We start from the raw sequence: 17,160 nt of genomic DNA on the forward strand, positions 1-17,160 counted from the left end.
TTAATAACACGATCGCTTGGGGTGGGAAATATGACCAACATCTTAAAAGTAAACCACAGCAATAAGCAATTGCTTAATATAAGTAAAATGTTTTCAAGTAATTACGTAATCGGTCAGTAATAAAATATATACGTATAAACAAATGACAATAGGACAAATATATACAACAAAGATAAATCTAAAAAGAGGAACACCACCGTTTTTAGAAATAGGGCTTATTCAACTTCTTTAGACATTTAGATATGTGGGCAAATGCATTTGTCTCAGTGCATGCATTGTTTTAGTTCGGCAGGGTCGCCGCTAGCTTAGCTTAAAATGCATTTCCCCACATATCTAAATGTAGCAAAGTTGAATAAGCCCTATTTCTAAAAAAGTTGGAGTGTTCCTTTAAGTGTAAGTGCTGTTTTCCCTGTTTGTGTTGTTGTTAAGCTATATTAGTTTGCTTTCACTTTAAGAACTTACTAATGCGCAGATCCAATAGTCTACTTACTGACACATCCCAAACTTTTTTACTCAAATCAGGATATAGATATATGCATGTGTGTATTTGATCATTCAAGAGTAACGTTAGGCTAATGAGCCTAGAAATAACACATTCAATACACTCGCGCGAGCGCTGACAGGCAGCAAACACACGCAGCCTGACATCGGAGTTTACATCACTGTTATTAACTCTTTTTAGTGCACTCGGGTATATTATACTTTTATTTGGTCATTATGCAAGATGGTGAGAGATTCACCTTCGCGTTCACGATCGCGGAACTGCAAGAACCATCAGACTCAGCTGAAGAATAAAATCCGTTTTATGCGTCTGTGGTACAACCTGAAAGAGACTCGTGCCAATAACACGAAAGCTGATTGGCTGCAATACAAGATGCATGCTTGTCTAATTTGTAGTTGTAATAGAGCGAACAATAGTTGGTCTAGCGAAAGAAAACTACAAACATCACGGAACGGAGGCGAGAGCATTTCAATGAGGTAGCGTTACATGGACGTAGAAAAATTAAGACCTGTTTAACATTATTTAAGACCTAGAACGCAATGCTTCTGCGAATTTAAGACTTTTTAAGGCATTTTTGAAATGTAATACATTTAAGACTCCGCGGGGACACTGGAATAAGGGTAAGTTTCATTAAAAAAAAGCAACGTGTTGAACAAAAAGCTGAGAAAAATCACATTTTTGTGAAAGACTCAAGAAAGAATTCAGAGCGATGATCAAACACAGATGGAGGAGATCGAGTCCATCAACACTCCTAATGCTTGCACAGTCCTGTAGCTCATCCTGGGTCCACATTTCATTCAATAACATTAGATAGTTTTGATTCATAAGCTGTTTAATGATGATGATGATCACATCATTTTACATATGCATATGATTAGATACGATCGCTTGTTTTACTGCGACTTAATTGCGTGTTTTGATCAGGAGATCCAGTACTCATTCAGAAGATGCGCAAACAGCCGCCCGACAGTGAAAACACGGAAACTTCTGGTTTTGGCCTGGAAGCGTTCTCACAAATAACGGAAAATGCCATGTTTGGCGGGGAAAGCGTTAATATGAATAAAATATGAAATATTGTACAATACTATTGTCTTTTGGTACAATCCTAATCTTACATTTTTCTCATAAATCGTGCCATTATTATTAATAATTAATCCGATAAAATGTGTAATCAGGGTTTTGGTTGAATGTCTGTATTGTTACCGCTCCCTTCACATCACTGACCTCTAACTCTTGGCTGTAATATTTCCTCAGGCTGCTCTTCAGGTTGTTGATTTTATTCTCGCATCTCTTCTCCATCAGATCCCTCTCACTCTCCAGGGTCTCGCTGCACAAGGGAGGAACTTAAAACATCTAATTGTCCACACAATTGAATTAAAACATCTAATTGTAACAACTTTATATTGCGTTACAATACATATGCACTAGAGACATAGATTCTTTCCCATATCCATAGAAGCACTAGGTACCTGAAGTCATCCTGCATGCGGTTGATGACCTCCATCATCTCAGTGCAGACCTCCTCTCGAACCATGGCCTCGAGTTCCTCCTTCTCCTGCCGTTGACGCAGCACCTCACGCTTCAGAACGTCGATGGCCTTTAGGAGCGCCTGCCAAACATAACGAAATACAACTGAATTATGAAACATTTCTAGGGTTTAAGAAAGTTTATGCTTTCTGGTCATTTCAAGCTTTATCAGCAGTCACACAAGTCAAAAGTCATTGATTTTCTACAAATATTTTTCACCCAAAAATGTAAATACTGTCATGTACTCATACTCACCCTCATGCACCAGTTTTCATGTTTAAAATTTGTGTCAATCATTGTTTAGATGTAAATGAATCCGTACCTTTTCACTAGAGTCGGATTAAACCATTTCATATATGGATTCGTTTTATGATGCCTTTACTATCTCATGAGTATTTTACACTTTGGTTACAACTTTTAAATTTAGTTTTAATTAAAAATATCTTAATTTGGGTTTCTAAGTCATACAGGTTTGGAATAGGGCTGTCACGATTCCTCAATTAAATTCAAGTACCCGATAAAATAAAATAAAAATCCTTATATTAAAAACCATACTATTGTATAGTGCTAATGTGAGTTCACAAAGGCTGAGATTCAATGAAATAAAAAGATATCCAATTTTTGGTTTATTATTTATTGACATGGTTATTGTACATATGTTAACTGTTTCCATTTCAAAATGAGAGTTTGCATGTTTTGATGCCCACATATTCTTGTTCAAGAAATAACAATGGCTGTAGTTTTTCCTAATGTAAAGATGTTGCTAAATATTAAAGATTAAGTAAACATTTGAATAAAATTGTTGGCCAATACTGAACAAGATTTGATCTGCAGTAAAGTGTGACAAAAACAAAATCACCAGGCCGTTGGCACCCCCTGCAGGCATTTGTTAGAATACATAATGTATACAAGATTATTTATTTATAATGTATATTATTTTATTTTAACTGTTGTTCTATAAAACCATAATACTCCTTGCTTTTGATACTTTATTCGACCCAAATATTATTGCCTCGTTGTTATTATAATATGCATACAAGACATTTAAATGGCAGTTGTTCGCTTCAGATATTATTTGTGGTAATAAAACCTATTACTTGATTAATCGTCAGAATAATTGGCCGATTATCACAATAATCACTAATGACAGCCCTAGTTTGGAATGACATGAGGGTGAGTAAATGATATATTTAATTTCTGGTTGAGTCATTCTTTTAGTTCAAATTAAACAGGATTTACCTCAGGATCAAACATGGTGATGTCTCCTTCCTCATCACTCTCCTCCTCATCCTCCTCCAGTAAAGTGGTGTCATTGGGATGAGCTGGCTGCTCACGAAGGAGGGACAAGATGTACGCCACACGCGTCTTGCTGCACGGCCCATGTACTAGCTGAAATATGAAATATATTTGTAAATGGATATTGTTTACATGTCGTTTGGTGTGAGGAAAGATAAATAAAAACAACATTCAGAGAAAGCAGCATCTTTTCACCTGTGTGGCAATGGCAGAGAATTTGAGCGCTTGCAGCGTTTCATCATAGGTTGAGGCACAGGGGTTGATGTTGACCACCATGCAAGAGCGCCCATGACCACAGAAGAAACTCTGGAGGACCCTGGTCAGCTTGCTGTCTCTGAATGGAACGACCAGCGGAGGACGAGACCTGTGGCAATGACAGTACGACGTCACTAATAGTTTTGACAGTTGTTGGAGAGCTAGTGGATCATCATGACCCATCACACTGTGTAAATTGTGAAGCGCGTCACACTCACTTATTGGTTTGATTGTGTCTCAGGGCAGTGATGCAGCGCCCCAGTGTCAGCAAAGAGGTGTTGATGTTGTTTGCCTCTTTCATCCGATCGCCATTCTGCTGGGTTTTACAGCGCTCAGACCCCGCTAAATCACACACAGAGAGCCTGCCGGAAGAAACAGACAATTCCAAATCAAATCCTTTTGAAGTGTGACCAGCTGACCATTGTTTAATTGACAGAGCAATTCTAAAGGGTTTAGTCCAATACACAAAATAAAGTGGCTGAAATTACCCCCCCAAAAATAATTATAATAATTCACCCCTTATGAAGAAGCACAAAGCAATATGGAAAGACTCACTCGCTGATTCTGGTCACCTGTCCCAGCTCTGCTTGAGGCTTGACATGTAGAACACGGATAGTAAAGATACTGTGGCTAAAAATTGAAAGAGAGAACACAACATTCAATTAATTCACATTTTAATTAAACAGTTGTTTCATGTATTTTTGCATACATAAATAGATACAAATAATACGTGTAAACCCTGAGTTTGCAGTGTTTGATTCATTTGTATGGGTATGGATGGAATCCAACGGAGCGAATAGCGTTGCACCCTGAAAGGTGCTGTCGCAATTCTCAGACAAAAAGGGTACATTGTCGATTGCCTTTAGTGTAGAGATGTTTGAAGCACAGCTGACAGAGAAGTTACTTTCAAGCCAAGAAGCCCTGTGCAGTTTAAAGGGGGGGTGAAACACTCAGTTTCAGCCAATCCCATGTCAATCTTGAGTACCTATAGAGTAGTATTGCATCCTTCATATCTCCAAAAAGTCTTTAGATTTATTATATTTATAAAAGAAAGATAGGCTGTACCGAGTCTTTCAGAAAAAAAACGAGCGGATGGAGGCGTATTATGTGGGCGGAGCTAAAGAATCACAAGCGTGCAGCAGTTGCATTGAGAGCGTCTGAAAGCTGTGACATCCTCAAGCGTGGAAAAGAAAACGTTACCCTAATAAACCATGGATATCAATCAGATTCAACTAATACAGATATGATCCAGAATCAGATCCAGAGGCTAAAATAAATTGAACAGGAGAAACAGCAACAGCAGGACGTCCGTCTCTGTGGTATGTACTGTATTTAGTGGCCTGTCAACATTTGTGTGTGTTAACTCGTGGTTTATGTAGACATGATTCGGTTTATGGACTATTGTATGCGACTAAACCTTAGCAGTAAAAAGCAAAACAGTTCTTCCAAAGCAGGACCATGAACCTTTATCGTTGGGAGCGCTCCATCAAAAACACACTTCTTTGGTAACATTGTTGATTTGGTGAAGTCCTGTGACTGCAATGACAGTGGAGATCCACTTTTGTGACACGAATGAAGCGTGATGTTGTGACGCTTCCCGTAATCTGTGTTCAAATCGGTTCAAATGCAGCGCTGCCTTCCCGGAATACTATGCGGTCGCATTAAAGTTGCTTGACGTCACCCATAGGAATAAAGTGGAGCACGGCACGACAGAAGTGTTCATGGACGAGTGGATCTGCAGCTTGAGAGCAGTGTTTATGGGCGTGCATTTTCTATCTCGCTCTAGTCACGTGCGCACACACCCTACCGGGAGAAGAGCCCGTACGGCCCATACAAGGACCTTCCGCTCTATTAACGTCAAGCCAACCCATACTCAAAAAAAAAACTCTCTGAAACTTGTGAGAAACCAGAAGGAGTATTTTTAACACAGAAATACTCCATCAAACGTCCAACTTAGTTTTTGAAACTTTGTCTATGTTTAGGATGGGAATCCAAGTCTTTAACAGTGTAAAAAGCTCAGTATGCATGAAACAGCATTTCACCCCCCCTTTAACATGAATCCAAGATGATCGGATTCAAGCGGGTCGGTTGAAGAAAAATGCCATTCGGTGGTTGAAGATGGGTGCAACCACTGTGGAGGTAAGCCTCTTTTGTTCCTACATCATAAATGACTCTAAGGTGCAAGTCATTTATGATGTAGGAACAAATGAGGCTTCGCATTTTAATTTGATATTTTGCACCAATTTCTCAGGAAGTGACAATTTCGTTCTCTTAAACCAATGGGAAACGCTGCTTTATTCACGAATGCTTTATGCAACATTCCAATTTTGCAGTCAACTTGGAAATTACATTTTAATTAAACATTAGAAAGTCAAAACATATTTTTAAATGAAGCATATGCATGAACGAATTTTTCACAAAAAGAACAACATGCATTTAAAAAGTGGAGTACACTTTCTCAATCAATCAATCAACTTTATTTATATAGCGCTTTTACAATCACGATTGTGTCAAAGCAGCTTCACAGTGTCAAACAGGGTAATATTGCGACAAAATTAGATTTGGCTGTACAGCCGTACTGGAGAAAACAGTGATGTTATCAGCTTATTTTAATTTATCATATAGCGACAATGTTGGCAGATCAGTATTATAGTTTATAGAATTAAATAAGACCTAATTCATATATTTTATTTGTATAATAAGTTGAATAACTTTAATCATATTTTTAGTGTCCCCAACTGAGCAAGCCAAGCCAAAGGCGACAGTGGCAAGGAACCAAAACTCCATCGGGGCATGATGGAGAAAAATAAACCTTGGGAGAAACCAGACTCAGTCGGGGTGCCAGTTCTCCTCTGGCCTATTAACACACCGTGTAAGATTATTATTCTGGCAACCTTACAGGTCGGAAATCATATTAGATCGGATTATTCAAAATTTTCAGGGTATCACGGAAGAGACAGATTTATTTAGGATGGGGCGTCAATTACACAAGAGTATGAAATTAAATATTAAATATTCTATTAAATTCTAACCGCATCACTCATGCTGTAATGATGGCATAATAATGGGTATGATGACTTTTAACAGGTACCTGCGGCTGGAGTTGTGGTTCAGATGAGTACTGGCAAAACTTTGGTTGCGTTGTCCAACTTTAAGCACTTTCCAGGCCTCTTCTGCACTTTGTACTTGAACCCAGGTCAGGTCTAATGGAAGGATATGCATGATACAATATAATTATGAATATATATTTAAATCAGTAATTGGAAGTGGTAATTTTGTGCTCGTCTGTGATTCGTACCCTTTACATACGGGTTTCCATGTTTGTCATCGCTGAGGCGTAGCGTGGCTCTCTTGCGGAACTGAAGTGAAGGCAGAGCGTCCAGAAGATCATAAAGAAATTCGTTGTAGATCTCATAAAACGAGACCCATACTGAGTAATGCACCCCCTCCTCAAGGTCCTCCCCACCACTGAGAGAAAGGCCATTTGTCTCCAAACAAATGCCATCTGAATCTGAAATAAATAAATGAAAAAAAAAAAACACACCTGCTTAGAAGAAATCTCTTGAATTTACATTTGGATTAAAGGGTTAGCTCACCCACAAATTGATTTACTTCCCTCAAGCCATAGTAGGTGTATATGACATTCTTCTATCAGACAAATACAATGTAGTTATAATTTTTTTATTCTTCCAAGCATTATAATGGCGGTCAAAAATTTGAAGCCCAAATAAGTGCGTTTATCCATTATACAAATACTGTTAATAAAGTGAAGACGTGAAGCTTCTAAAGTAAATTGTGTGGATTACATTTATAATGGATGGATAAACTTTGTCCATCAATTTTTTTTGGCTGCCATAATAAAGCTTGGATTAGCCAGAACTTTTCAAATATAGCTCTGTTCGTCTGAAAGAAGAATGTCATATACAGCTAGGATGACTTGAGGGAGAGTAAATCTCGGGGTAATTTTCATTTTTTGGTGAATAATCCCTTTAAAGGTCCCGTTCTTCGCGATTCCATCTTTCAAACTTTATTTAGTGTGTAATGTTGCTGTTAGAGCATAAATAATACCTGTAAAATTATAAAGCTCAAAGTTCAATACCAAGCGAGATATTTTATTTAACAGAAGTTCCCTTTCAAAGCTTACAGCGAACGGCCGGTTTGGACTACACCCCTGCACTTCCTTCAGGAATGACGTCACTAGAACCGTTTGTTGACTAACCCTCCGCCCACAAGAACACGCAAAATAGGCGGAGTGGTCTCGTTGCTCTCCCACGTGGAGAAGAGCCATAGACAGTAAAAGAAATGGACAGAGCTATCCCATTGACTTCAACGGCGGAATGTGATGTCAGTAAAGGAGCACTCACTTCCTGATGGCTGAGCGAACTGCGCAGGCTCAGACTGAGCTTGACGACGTAGATGTGACGTGAGCAACCTGTCTGACAGCTGTAGGTCTTCTAGTAGTTGTGGAAAGTGAAATCTGAATCCCGTTGTTTAAATATGTTCTCCCGTTGCTTTTGGCTCACTAAGGGCTTCTCCCCATTCTTCTCCCTTGACTTTATCAGACTTTATGTCTCCACGTCCCCCCGACTGTCTCATAGACAGTAAAAGATTGCCTGCGAGCGTCTCCTCAGGTCTATACGGTAATTTCTCAACTGTGCGACAGAGTCGCGTTGGTTATGACGCAATCGTTAGCCTATTTTTACAAAAACAGCTTCTACGGGGCGATAGTGTAAGATACAAGGTAACGGAGCCTTTTATGCATTGTCGTGTTTCTTTAGAAATAAAAAATGGACAAATGGAGTCTTTAAACGCCTCAGATGTAAAGTTATTCACTGTCAAAATGACTCAAAAATGAATGGGAATCAATGGGATGCTAACAGCAGGTGATGGCTTGGCTAGCAATGGCCGCCCCTATGGGTGAAATGCTTTCCGAATGCTAGATTACCCCCTTGAGAAGAGCGCGCATTCAGCGCTTGCATCTCCCTGTTATGGTAAGAGGCGGGACCTTTCCGGGCAAAGTGCACTAAGCTGCTGTCCAATCACAACACGGGAAGCACTGGCCCAATCAGAACTCGTTACGTATTTCTGAAGGAGGGACTTCATAGAACAAGGAAATTATCAGGCTGTTTTTAGGACAGAGGAAACAGCGCTGTACAGATAAGTAAATTGTGTGAAAAATGTTTTTTTACACACGAAACATGAACTCATGTTATATTGCACACTGTAAACATAATCAAAGCTTCGAAAACACACGAAGAACGGGACCTTTAAGGTTGCTCTGTGAAACATTTCCCCATGCAGATTTAGCTTCGGGGGTCACACAAAGTCACCACTCTGACCAACAGAAAGCTGCTTGGTTTGAAAGTGACTGAGCAGTGTTTCATGCAAATGGAAAATTTTCACCAATGTGACTGCACCGGATGAGTGAGAACTACAAAATATAGCTCAAACGGAACTGCACTCTCTTTGTTTGAGTGGCCTGACTTGTTTATATTGACAAGTTTCATTATTTCTGTAATTCTTTTCAATATGAAGTATCTCAGGGTGGAATGTCAGATAGTTCCTCACCCTCCAGTTGTGTTGCTATGTGACTGGTTGATGAGAGTCCACCGATGCCACTGTCCCAGGAGGACAAACCTGCACGAAGCCTAGACTGTCCACCTGTGCTTTCGTCCTGAACAAAAGGAAGACAATTAGAGACCAAGTTCTGAAACTATTCAAGGACAAAAAGGATTATTATATCCATTACTTAGTTTTTTTACAGAATCACTTAATGACCAATAATAACAACAACACCACATTTCATATGGTTGCCAAATTTTATTTCTAATTTCTGAAATTCCTAAAATGCTTGATTGATTGATGTTTCTTAAAAGTTTAGTTAAGCTTACAAATTGTAAATCACAAAAACATATATTTGTAAAAGTCTATCATAAGTGAAAAGATGCTAAGTTGATTTGGAAGGTATGTATAATTTAATGTCATTGTATTAAATGAGAAAGGAATTAAATAGACATTACAAAGAGTAGATTTAAAAAGACATTTTATTTGAGTCAACATAGAATTTGTTAAACACACTTTTAGGCTACAACAGCCATGATTTTTACAACAGTTCAATACATATCACATTTGCGCTCGTGCTAATTGTAAACGTTCGTAAAATTCGTTGAATGCTTGAGCATGAAATATTCACTCAGTGCCTCGTCACGCTTACGGCGTTCTAAAAACACGGCGCTCCCATGGAAAATGCCAGCCAGCCCCACGAAAAAAACGTTTTGGTGGACAGCCTTAGTTAAATTATGACATTTAAGTAGCTTTATAAACATGCCTTAGAAAAAAACATTACTGGTGTGCATCCTGAGACAAAACAATGAAACTGACATATTTTAAGATGCTTTAAGAAGAAAGGTTGCTTTCAGATAAAACAGCTCAAACATGCATTTTAGTCTAGGACTAGGCTTAAGCCCAATTTATACTTCTGTTGAGGGAACACCATAGGCTGTGTATTGCAGGCGTAGCCTACAAGGTAACCCTGACATGCACCTCTCCCAAAATGTAACAAGCACTGTGATTGGTCTGTCAGAACCTGCCCTGATATCTTGAATTAAAGCCATTCTAACTTCATTCTATAATAGGTTACATCACGCATAATGGAAGTGAGTTGTTGCTCTAAACCATGTTCATCACCAATGACTTATGCAGGTCTTATTCGGGAAAGGTGCTTTAAATTATTTTATTTGCATTACTTTTTCCATAAAATATTAAATTAACATGGTAATTCTACAGCCCTACTAAATGCGCAACTAATCATCACTTAGTAAACTATTTACCCAACCATCTAGTCTAATTGTTTATTGCCTCTCGGGTTACCTCTTTCAGCAAAGCATCACGGCGCATTTCCTCAGCACGGACCTCACCAGCGTCCAGCTTACGGACCTCCTGGCTCAGTACAGGCTTGAGGTCCATGGCGGTGTACAGCCGCCCAGACAGCTTCAGGAATACAGACACTATCGCCCGTGGCAGCAGACCAGCCTCTCCACCTGCTCCTGTTGAATTAAAGCAACAACAGTACTCTTATTACTTTAGGAAGTAACAACCATATCCAGTTTTACATAAAAAAACATGCTGAAATCCAGAGCAGTGTGTTGTGGCCGTCTTACCCTGTATGGTGTAGGTTTTGCCTGAGTTGGTCACACCATAAGTATAGAGGAGGCGGTTTTCTCCATGCAGAACATCGCGTACCATCTCCCTTATGGTGTGATCGTAAACCTCCTGCTGAGAGGTTTGTGGTCCAAAAATCTACACAAAGAAAACATTTCACATGATGCTGCATCCAGCGGGAAACCTGTCAGTAAAAGGTCTAAGAACATTACTGTATTGGCCAGAGAAACTAGAGGAAATTTGTATTTAGGTTTTTCAATAAAATGCTTTATTTGCTTTCCTTAATAGTTGACACATCACCTTGGTAAAAGTAAACTTGTGCATGCTTTGAGAGACCCCTCTTTCGGCATTCTTCATGTTGCGGGAGTCTTTTGGCGCTCTGAGAAGCAGACTGTCCTCAGACTGCACATGTACACAACCCTGAACAGCACAAACAGCACAATAAAGATGTCATTGTTTCCCAAACAAATCTTTCCTTCATTTAAACAGTGTTTCACAAAAGTGCCAAATTCCTTTACCTGCTCATCTCCCCGCTCCTTCTCTGCCTCGGTAAGAGGACGGATCCGTAGGAAAACCTTAAGCTTCTCTGATCCATCATCGCCGCTGCCTCTTCGGCTGACCTCACCCTTGATCTGGACAATCTGCCAGTCACAAAGATGAACGATCTATTAAAGTTGTCATGAACTCAAATGACCCTATCATACATTACTAGTCTTGTGGTGAACAATTAATACATGCAAGTTAATACACAAAATGTGTTTGTCGTGGTAAACTAATTAAAATCTGAAAATGTTCCGCTTTGCAATGGTGTTCCTTGTCTGATGACATCAGTTTGACTACTTGGTTTGAATATCCTTAACCACTCCCCTCCAACCGTCAGTCTGCTATGAGTAAGGGATGGAGAGGAGATGTGCTTAAATAAAACCCCACCCTCCATTCAATATTGTTTCACTTGGAAAGAAGTCAAATTAACACACCGTTTTCAAATGTGTCTGGATTAATGAAGCCTGAGGTGAGGATCTAACCATCAAGCAAACAGTTTGTGTTGACCAGAGGAAACACTCATGACTTACAGCAGTCTTTAATGAAAGAATTATTGTGAGGGAGCCGCTTCTGGCAATGTGACAATATGAGATACAGGAGTTGACTGAACAAACAGTTAGCGTAAGCCCAGGGCAAGCATGGCGAGAAGATTTAAAGGGATAGTTCACCCAAAAATGAAAAATCAGTGTTTATCTGCTTATGGGCATCCAAGATACACATCTGTTTCTTCAGTAGAACACATTTTTTTAACTCCAACTACTGCAGTCTGTCAGTTGTATGATGCATGTGACTGGTAACAAAATCTATGCACACAGACAAATCCAAATTAAACCCGGCAGCTTGTGAGGACAATGATGTCTTAAGACACGAAACTATTGGTTTGTGCGAGAAACCAAACAGTATAATTTTCTGTACGCAACATATCGTGTATAGATCTCATGCAACGGAAGTGATCACACGCTCACCGCTATTTGAGGTAAAGAATTATATAAATACTATTGGGTTTCACACACAAGCCAATCGTTTCATGTCTTCAGACATCAATGTGTCGTCACAAGCCGCAGGGTTTAATAAACATGTTTTTTTATACTCTCATAGATTTTGCTAACATTTACATGCATTATACAACTGATTGACTGCAGTAGTCGGAGTTAAAAATCTTCATTGGTGTTCTGCTAAAGAAACAAAGTCACCTATATCTTGGATGCCCTGGGGGTAAGCAGATAAACATCAAATTTTCATTTTTTTGGTGAAGTATCCCTTTAACAACACACAGAGACAGTACTTTGTGCCCAGTGTTGACAGCTTCAAGATGTGCAAACGGTGTCAGCATGATTTCAAAAACACCACATTCCAGCTCCACATCGCCTCTTATTCAAGACAACTGAACAAAATGAACACCATCCTAGTCAACCGGAGATACTTCCTTTGTACTTGATATTTATATTCAAAATATATCATATATATTCAAAAAGTGGTGGGGATATACCAAGCCATGCAAAATTGGTGAGGACATTTACCACCCATCCCATCAGCAAATTACACCTATGATTAGTAGGTATTCCCTTTTTAAACTTACATCTTTTTAAAGTACTTATTACAATAGTAAAAAAAAAAATTCCATCATTATTAATTATAAACTGACAAGTACTCATTTGTTAGATATTAAAATGTATGTATTACTTAATGTTGATTTCAATCATAGTAGTAACTAGAGATATGTAATGTGTAGCCATATGTAATAACTAGGCAGAACTAATGTAGTTTAATTACAAATCTTACAAGTAAAAATAAAAAATATTACTAGTAATGAGTGGAATAGACACTAGGATCTAATAAGTACTAAAATCTTACCCCTCTAATCTAAACCCTGTCTGTGAAACCAGGCCTTAGTGTTCAAATAGCTTGCCACATGCCATGATGAATCATTATGTTGTGTGCATCCGATTTCAAAGCATGTACAGAGTTCACATTTCTTGTATAATTAAAAGGACTTAAATATCACTAGTCAGCATGTGACAATCAATAGTTAATTTTCTGCTCTGATGTTACTGTCGAGAGAAACATGATCACCAATGCCAGACCTGAGCCTGCAAATATAAAGACTAATTGCCGATCAGAGCATACATATACTGCCTATCTTACCTCTTTAGTGGGTGTTTGAGAATCTGCAGCCGGGGTTATGACGGAGATCTCTGGCAGAGGAGACACAAACCGCTGAGATCTCATGAGAGCTCCAATATCAGCAGCTGTGGACTCAAAGACAGCCCCACACTCGTCCTCATCAGACAGAACCCCGCATGGAGACGCCAGAGCCATTGCGACACACCTAGAAATTGAAACATGGACAGTTCTACAGTCTGTCAGCACGTTTATGAATGGACAACTAACGTTACTAATAAACAGTCAATCAGCTAGCCAGCTAAGTTAGCTGCACTTCAGTTCAAAGACGCGGTTTTGTGCTGGCTGTTAAACAACGAGACATCCTGCATGACTAACAACAAAAGACGAAAATAAAGAAGTAGGAAACAGCATTTCGACAGGAAAGTAACATTTGTTTTACTGACCGAAAGCTGTGTTTGCCCTTTAGAGCTAGCATCGCATATTTGAAAAGATAACTCTTACCTTGATTTTGTTATGCCCTGTGTAGGATAATACGATCCAAAAGTGATTTAACAGTTAAATAAATGACTCCTACAGCTAAGGTAAATATGAGTCTTGAAAATTAGAACATCTATCCTGCACACAGTTAGTACTGTAACCAAACTAAACTCATCTGTCCACCTGCATAGCTTACCAACGGTTACTGAGACAACAACATATTCGAACACCGCGGTCAGTGCGCTCCACCAATCACAGCGCACCAGAGCAACTCCCGCCGTCCAATCAGACACGCCGGAGGAAATACATGGCTTTTGATTGGTCAACGTGCCGATGCTTCCACTCCCTTGGAGGTGTTGCCAACTTGCCACAGGGTGTGTGGCATTTTTTTGCTTTTATGTCCTTTTGGAGAAGGTGTCTGTCTCTTTTGTCCAGTGTTGCCAGCCATTGCCAAAAATACCAATACAAATGCCAATTTATCGACTTTGTCGCTAGATTTAGCGAATGTTCTGACCCCTCGGTGTGTGTGTGTGTGTGTGTGTGTCCTTGTTTATATAACATTGTGCGGACCAAATGTCTCCATAAGGATAGTAAAACGAGATATATCCAGCTGCAGCCCCGCAGCACACCAGTTTCAGACAGAACCCCATCCACAGAACCGGAAGTGAGCAGCGCTACCCATACAATTTTTTTTTTATTATATGGATCTTAATCGGATTGATCTCTAAAGTTTTTGGCAACAATAGTTTTAAATAAAGTTACTTTTCAATGCATATCCTTGAACAAGAGAGACATGCATCTAAGCCAGTTAGTGAGATGTAAACAGAAGCATGAAGGAGAATATGTTGAGTTGTAGTTTAATCTGTTTACGTCTTTCCCGTTTTATCATTAAAGCTCTTTTTGCATTTGTCAAAATATATAATTTAATGATACCATATACCATAAAATTAAATAATTATTATTAGTAATCAATAAAACATTAATTTGTTTTCAGGGATAAAAACACTCATCTTTTCAAGTATTTCACGTTGTATCATTATAGTATGGCCATGGGCTTAAAACACAAAAACTTGAGAACACAACAACTTTTTTTTGCAGGTTTTTATTTTTTAATATGTGCCGTTTAAATTTGTATTTTATTTGTACAAATATTTTTTATATGCCCTATTTGTTTTATTTCAGAGAAACAAATTCCCATTAAATCTCAGGCTATTTTCTGTCAGTATTATTTGTTACAACATGAATGTGAATGAAATAATACTAATATATATGTATAGTCAAATGGGAAACACTTTACATGTTATAACATACACTTAGTTATTACATTTTATTTTGTTTTAGCTTGAGAATTACGTTTGTGTTTATTTTGTTTATTAAAGGTAAATGCTCATATGTTAAAGTATTTAAATATTTATTTAAATATTTATGGCCTCGCAGTTGGTATAGTCTTGTATGTAATTGCCTGTAGGACTAAGCATAGAGCGTAAATATATATATATATATATAAAAAAAAATATATATATATATATATATATATATATATATATATATATATATATATAGTCAGAAGAAGAAGTCCGTTTTCCATACATACATATAAATATGCACTAACATTTGTATAGATAGCATTTATGTACAAATGGCTTATTTTGTTCACATTTTAGGTGTTTTTATGATAAAAATGCAATACCCCACCCATTGGTATCACTATAGCCCCGTTTCCACCAAAATTACCCGGAACAATTTGTACCAGGAACTTTTTTACAGGAACTTTTCTCCCCCCAGACCTGCAACTGTCTGCGTTTCCACCGCGATCTAAAGTTCCGAGAAGATTAGGCAAATTAGTCCGGTGATCAGATGTAGGACTGCGCACGACTGCTCCTCCAAGTCAGTGACGGACGGTAATCATTTGTGTGTGTACCGATTGAAAGATTTAGTGGACTATTTACATGAGACGTTATCTAAACCGATCTAGTGTTTACATGTGATGACTTTCAATCGCAATCATTTTGTCCTATGCAGTTTGTCTGCCGCATCAAAAATGTCAACGCTGTTTTCTCCAGCAGCTGGAATGTGTTAACTGTAGCCATAGCAACTCTTAATGGCCACCAGGACTAATACAGTATTATTTATAGCTATTTATTTGTTGTAAAGTGTAATAATCATCTCAGAAAAAAAAAATCTTCTGTCAGGCGCAGTTAAAGTAAAAATTGCCTGGGGCAATATACGCAGTGTATAATCCAACATTATCTTCATAACTTACGAAATAAAAAGTTTACCCCTCAGAAAAATTAGCTTTCCTCTCTTGTCAACATGAGCGCGGCGCGCTCTGTCACGTCATGTAAGGACGCACACTTAAAAGTAATTGGTCAGGTCGTTTACAACTTTACATGGTGAAAAAAAAATTACTGAACGAGACCGAACCTCGCAAAAGACTTTTAAAAATGCCCGTTGAAATAAAATGCTGAGTGAGCTAAACCAATCAGCATGTTCAGTGCCCAAGTCCCACCCTCGAAAGTTCCTGAACTTTGAAAAAGTACTACCTCGCGAGCAGGGCCATTTGGAGGGGGAAATATTTACCCGGAACTTCATTTAGACCCTGGTTCCTGCGGTCTAAACACACGAAGTACCACCCAAAGTTCCTGGTTCCTGGGTAAAGTTCCTGTGGTGGAAACGGGGCTTATGGTGTTTGGTACTGGGGCTCAGATAGATGATTTGTGCCCAGGGCCCAAAATTTGGTGCTACGCCTCTGTGTCACAGTATTAATCTTTACAGTTGTTCATTGTTAGTTCACAGTGCATGAAATACAAATACAACTTCTGATTTTAATAGCCTATTGTATTGTTTAATAAATGCTGAAATTTAAATTAATTAGATTAGCTTTTACTATTAAAGGTTTACTTCAGCGATTAGCATATGGCTTTGTATCAGTAGAAACCCTGGAGTATATTCAAATGATTGTGCATTTACCTATCTTTAATGCTCTAACTGAGGGAAGGAGGTTGTTCCCCAAAATCTTGCAATACATGGCCCCGGTCATCCTCTCCTTAATAAAGTGCAGTCGCCCTGTCCCATGTGCAGAAAAACACTCCCAAAGCATGATGCTACCACCCCCATGCTTCACAATAGGGATGGTGTTCTTGGGATGGTACTCATCATCATTCTTCTTCCTCCAATTATGACCAAAAAGTTCTATTTTGGTCTCATCTGACCACATGACTTTCTCCCATGACTCCTCTGGATCATCCAAATGGCCATTGGCAAACTTAAGACGG

The 17,160-nt window shown here is 38.7% G+C and overlaps 1 protein-coding gene across 2 annotated transcripts in view; it reads right to left on the bottom strand.

The window, feature by feature from the left end:
* Nucleotides 1-14,384, bottom strand: part of kif20a (kinesin family member 20A) — a 20,335-nt gene extending 5,951 nt beyond the window's left edge. The window contains exons 1-15 of one of the 2 annotated variants that reach the window (XM_067424552.1): nt 14,082-14,384; nt 13,430-13,613; nt 11,260-11,382; nt 11,042-11,161; nt 10,741-10,879; nt 10,451-10,626; nt 9,149-9,254; nt 6,879-7,091; nt 6,672-6,783; nt 4,136-4,210; nt 3,799-3,942; nt 3,521-3,689; nt 3,269-3,418; nt 1,972-2,111; nt 1,727-1,829 (exon numbers count right to left, since the gene is read on the bottom strand). In XM_067424552.1, the coding sequence (XP_067280653.1) occupies nt 1,727-1,829; nt 1,972-2,111; nt 3,269-3,418; nt 3,521-3,689; nt 3,799-3,942; nt 4,136-4,210; nt 6,672-6,783; nt 6,879-7,091; nt 9,149-9,254; nt 10,451-10,626; nt 10,741-10,879; nt 11,042-11,161; nt 11,260-11,382; nt 13,430-13,603 (1,944 nt within the window). In that variant the 5' untranslated portion in view covers nt 13,604-13,613; nt 14,082-14,384. The other variant, XM_067424551.1, reaches the window with a different exon arrangement.
* Between the last annotated feature and the right edge of the window lie 2,776 nt (nt 14,385-17,160).

The sequence above is a fragment of the Pseudorasbora parva genome, chromosome 18, assembly GCF_024679245.1.
Source record: "Pseudorasbora parva isolate DD20220531a chromosome 18, ASM2467924v1, whole genome shotgun sequence".
In the NCBI taxonomy this organism is placed as follows: Eukaryota; Metazoa; Chordata; class Actinopteri; order Cypriniformes; family Gobionidae; genus Pseudorasbora; species Pseudorasbora parva.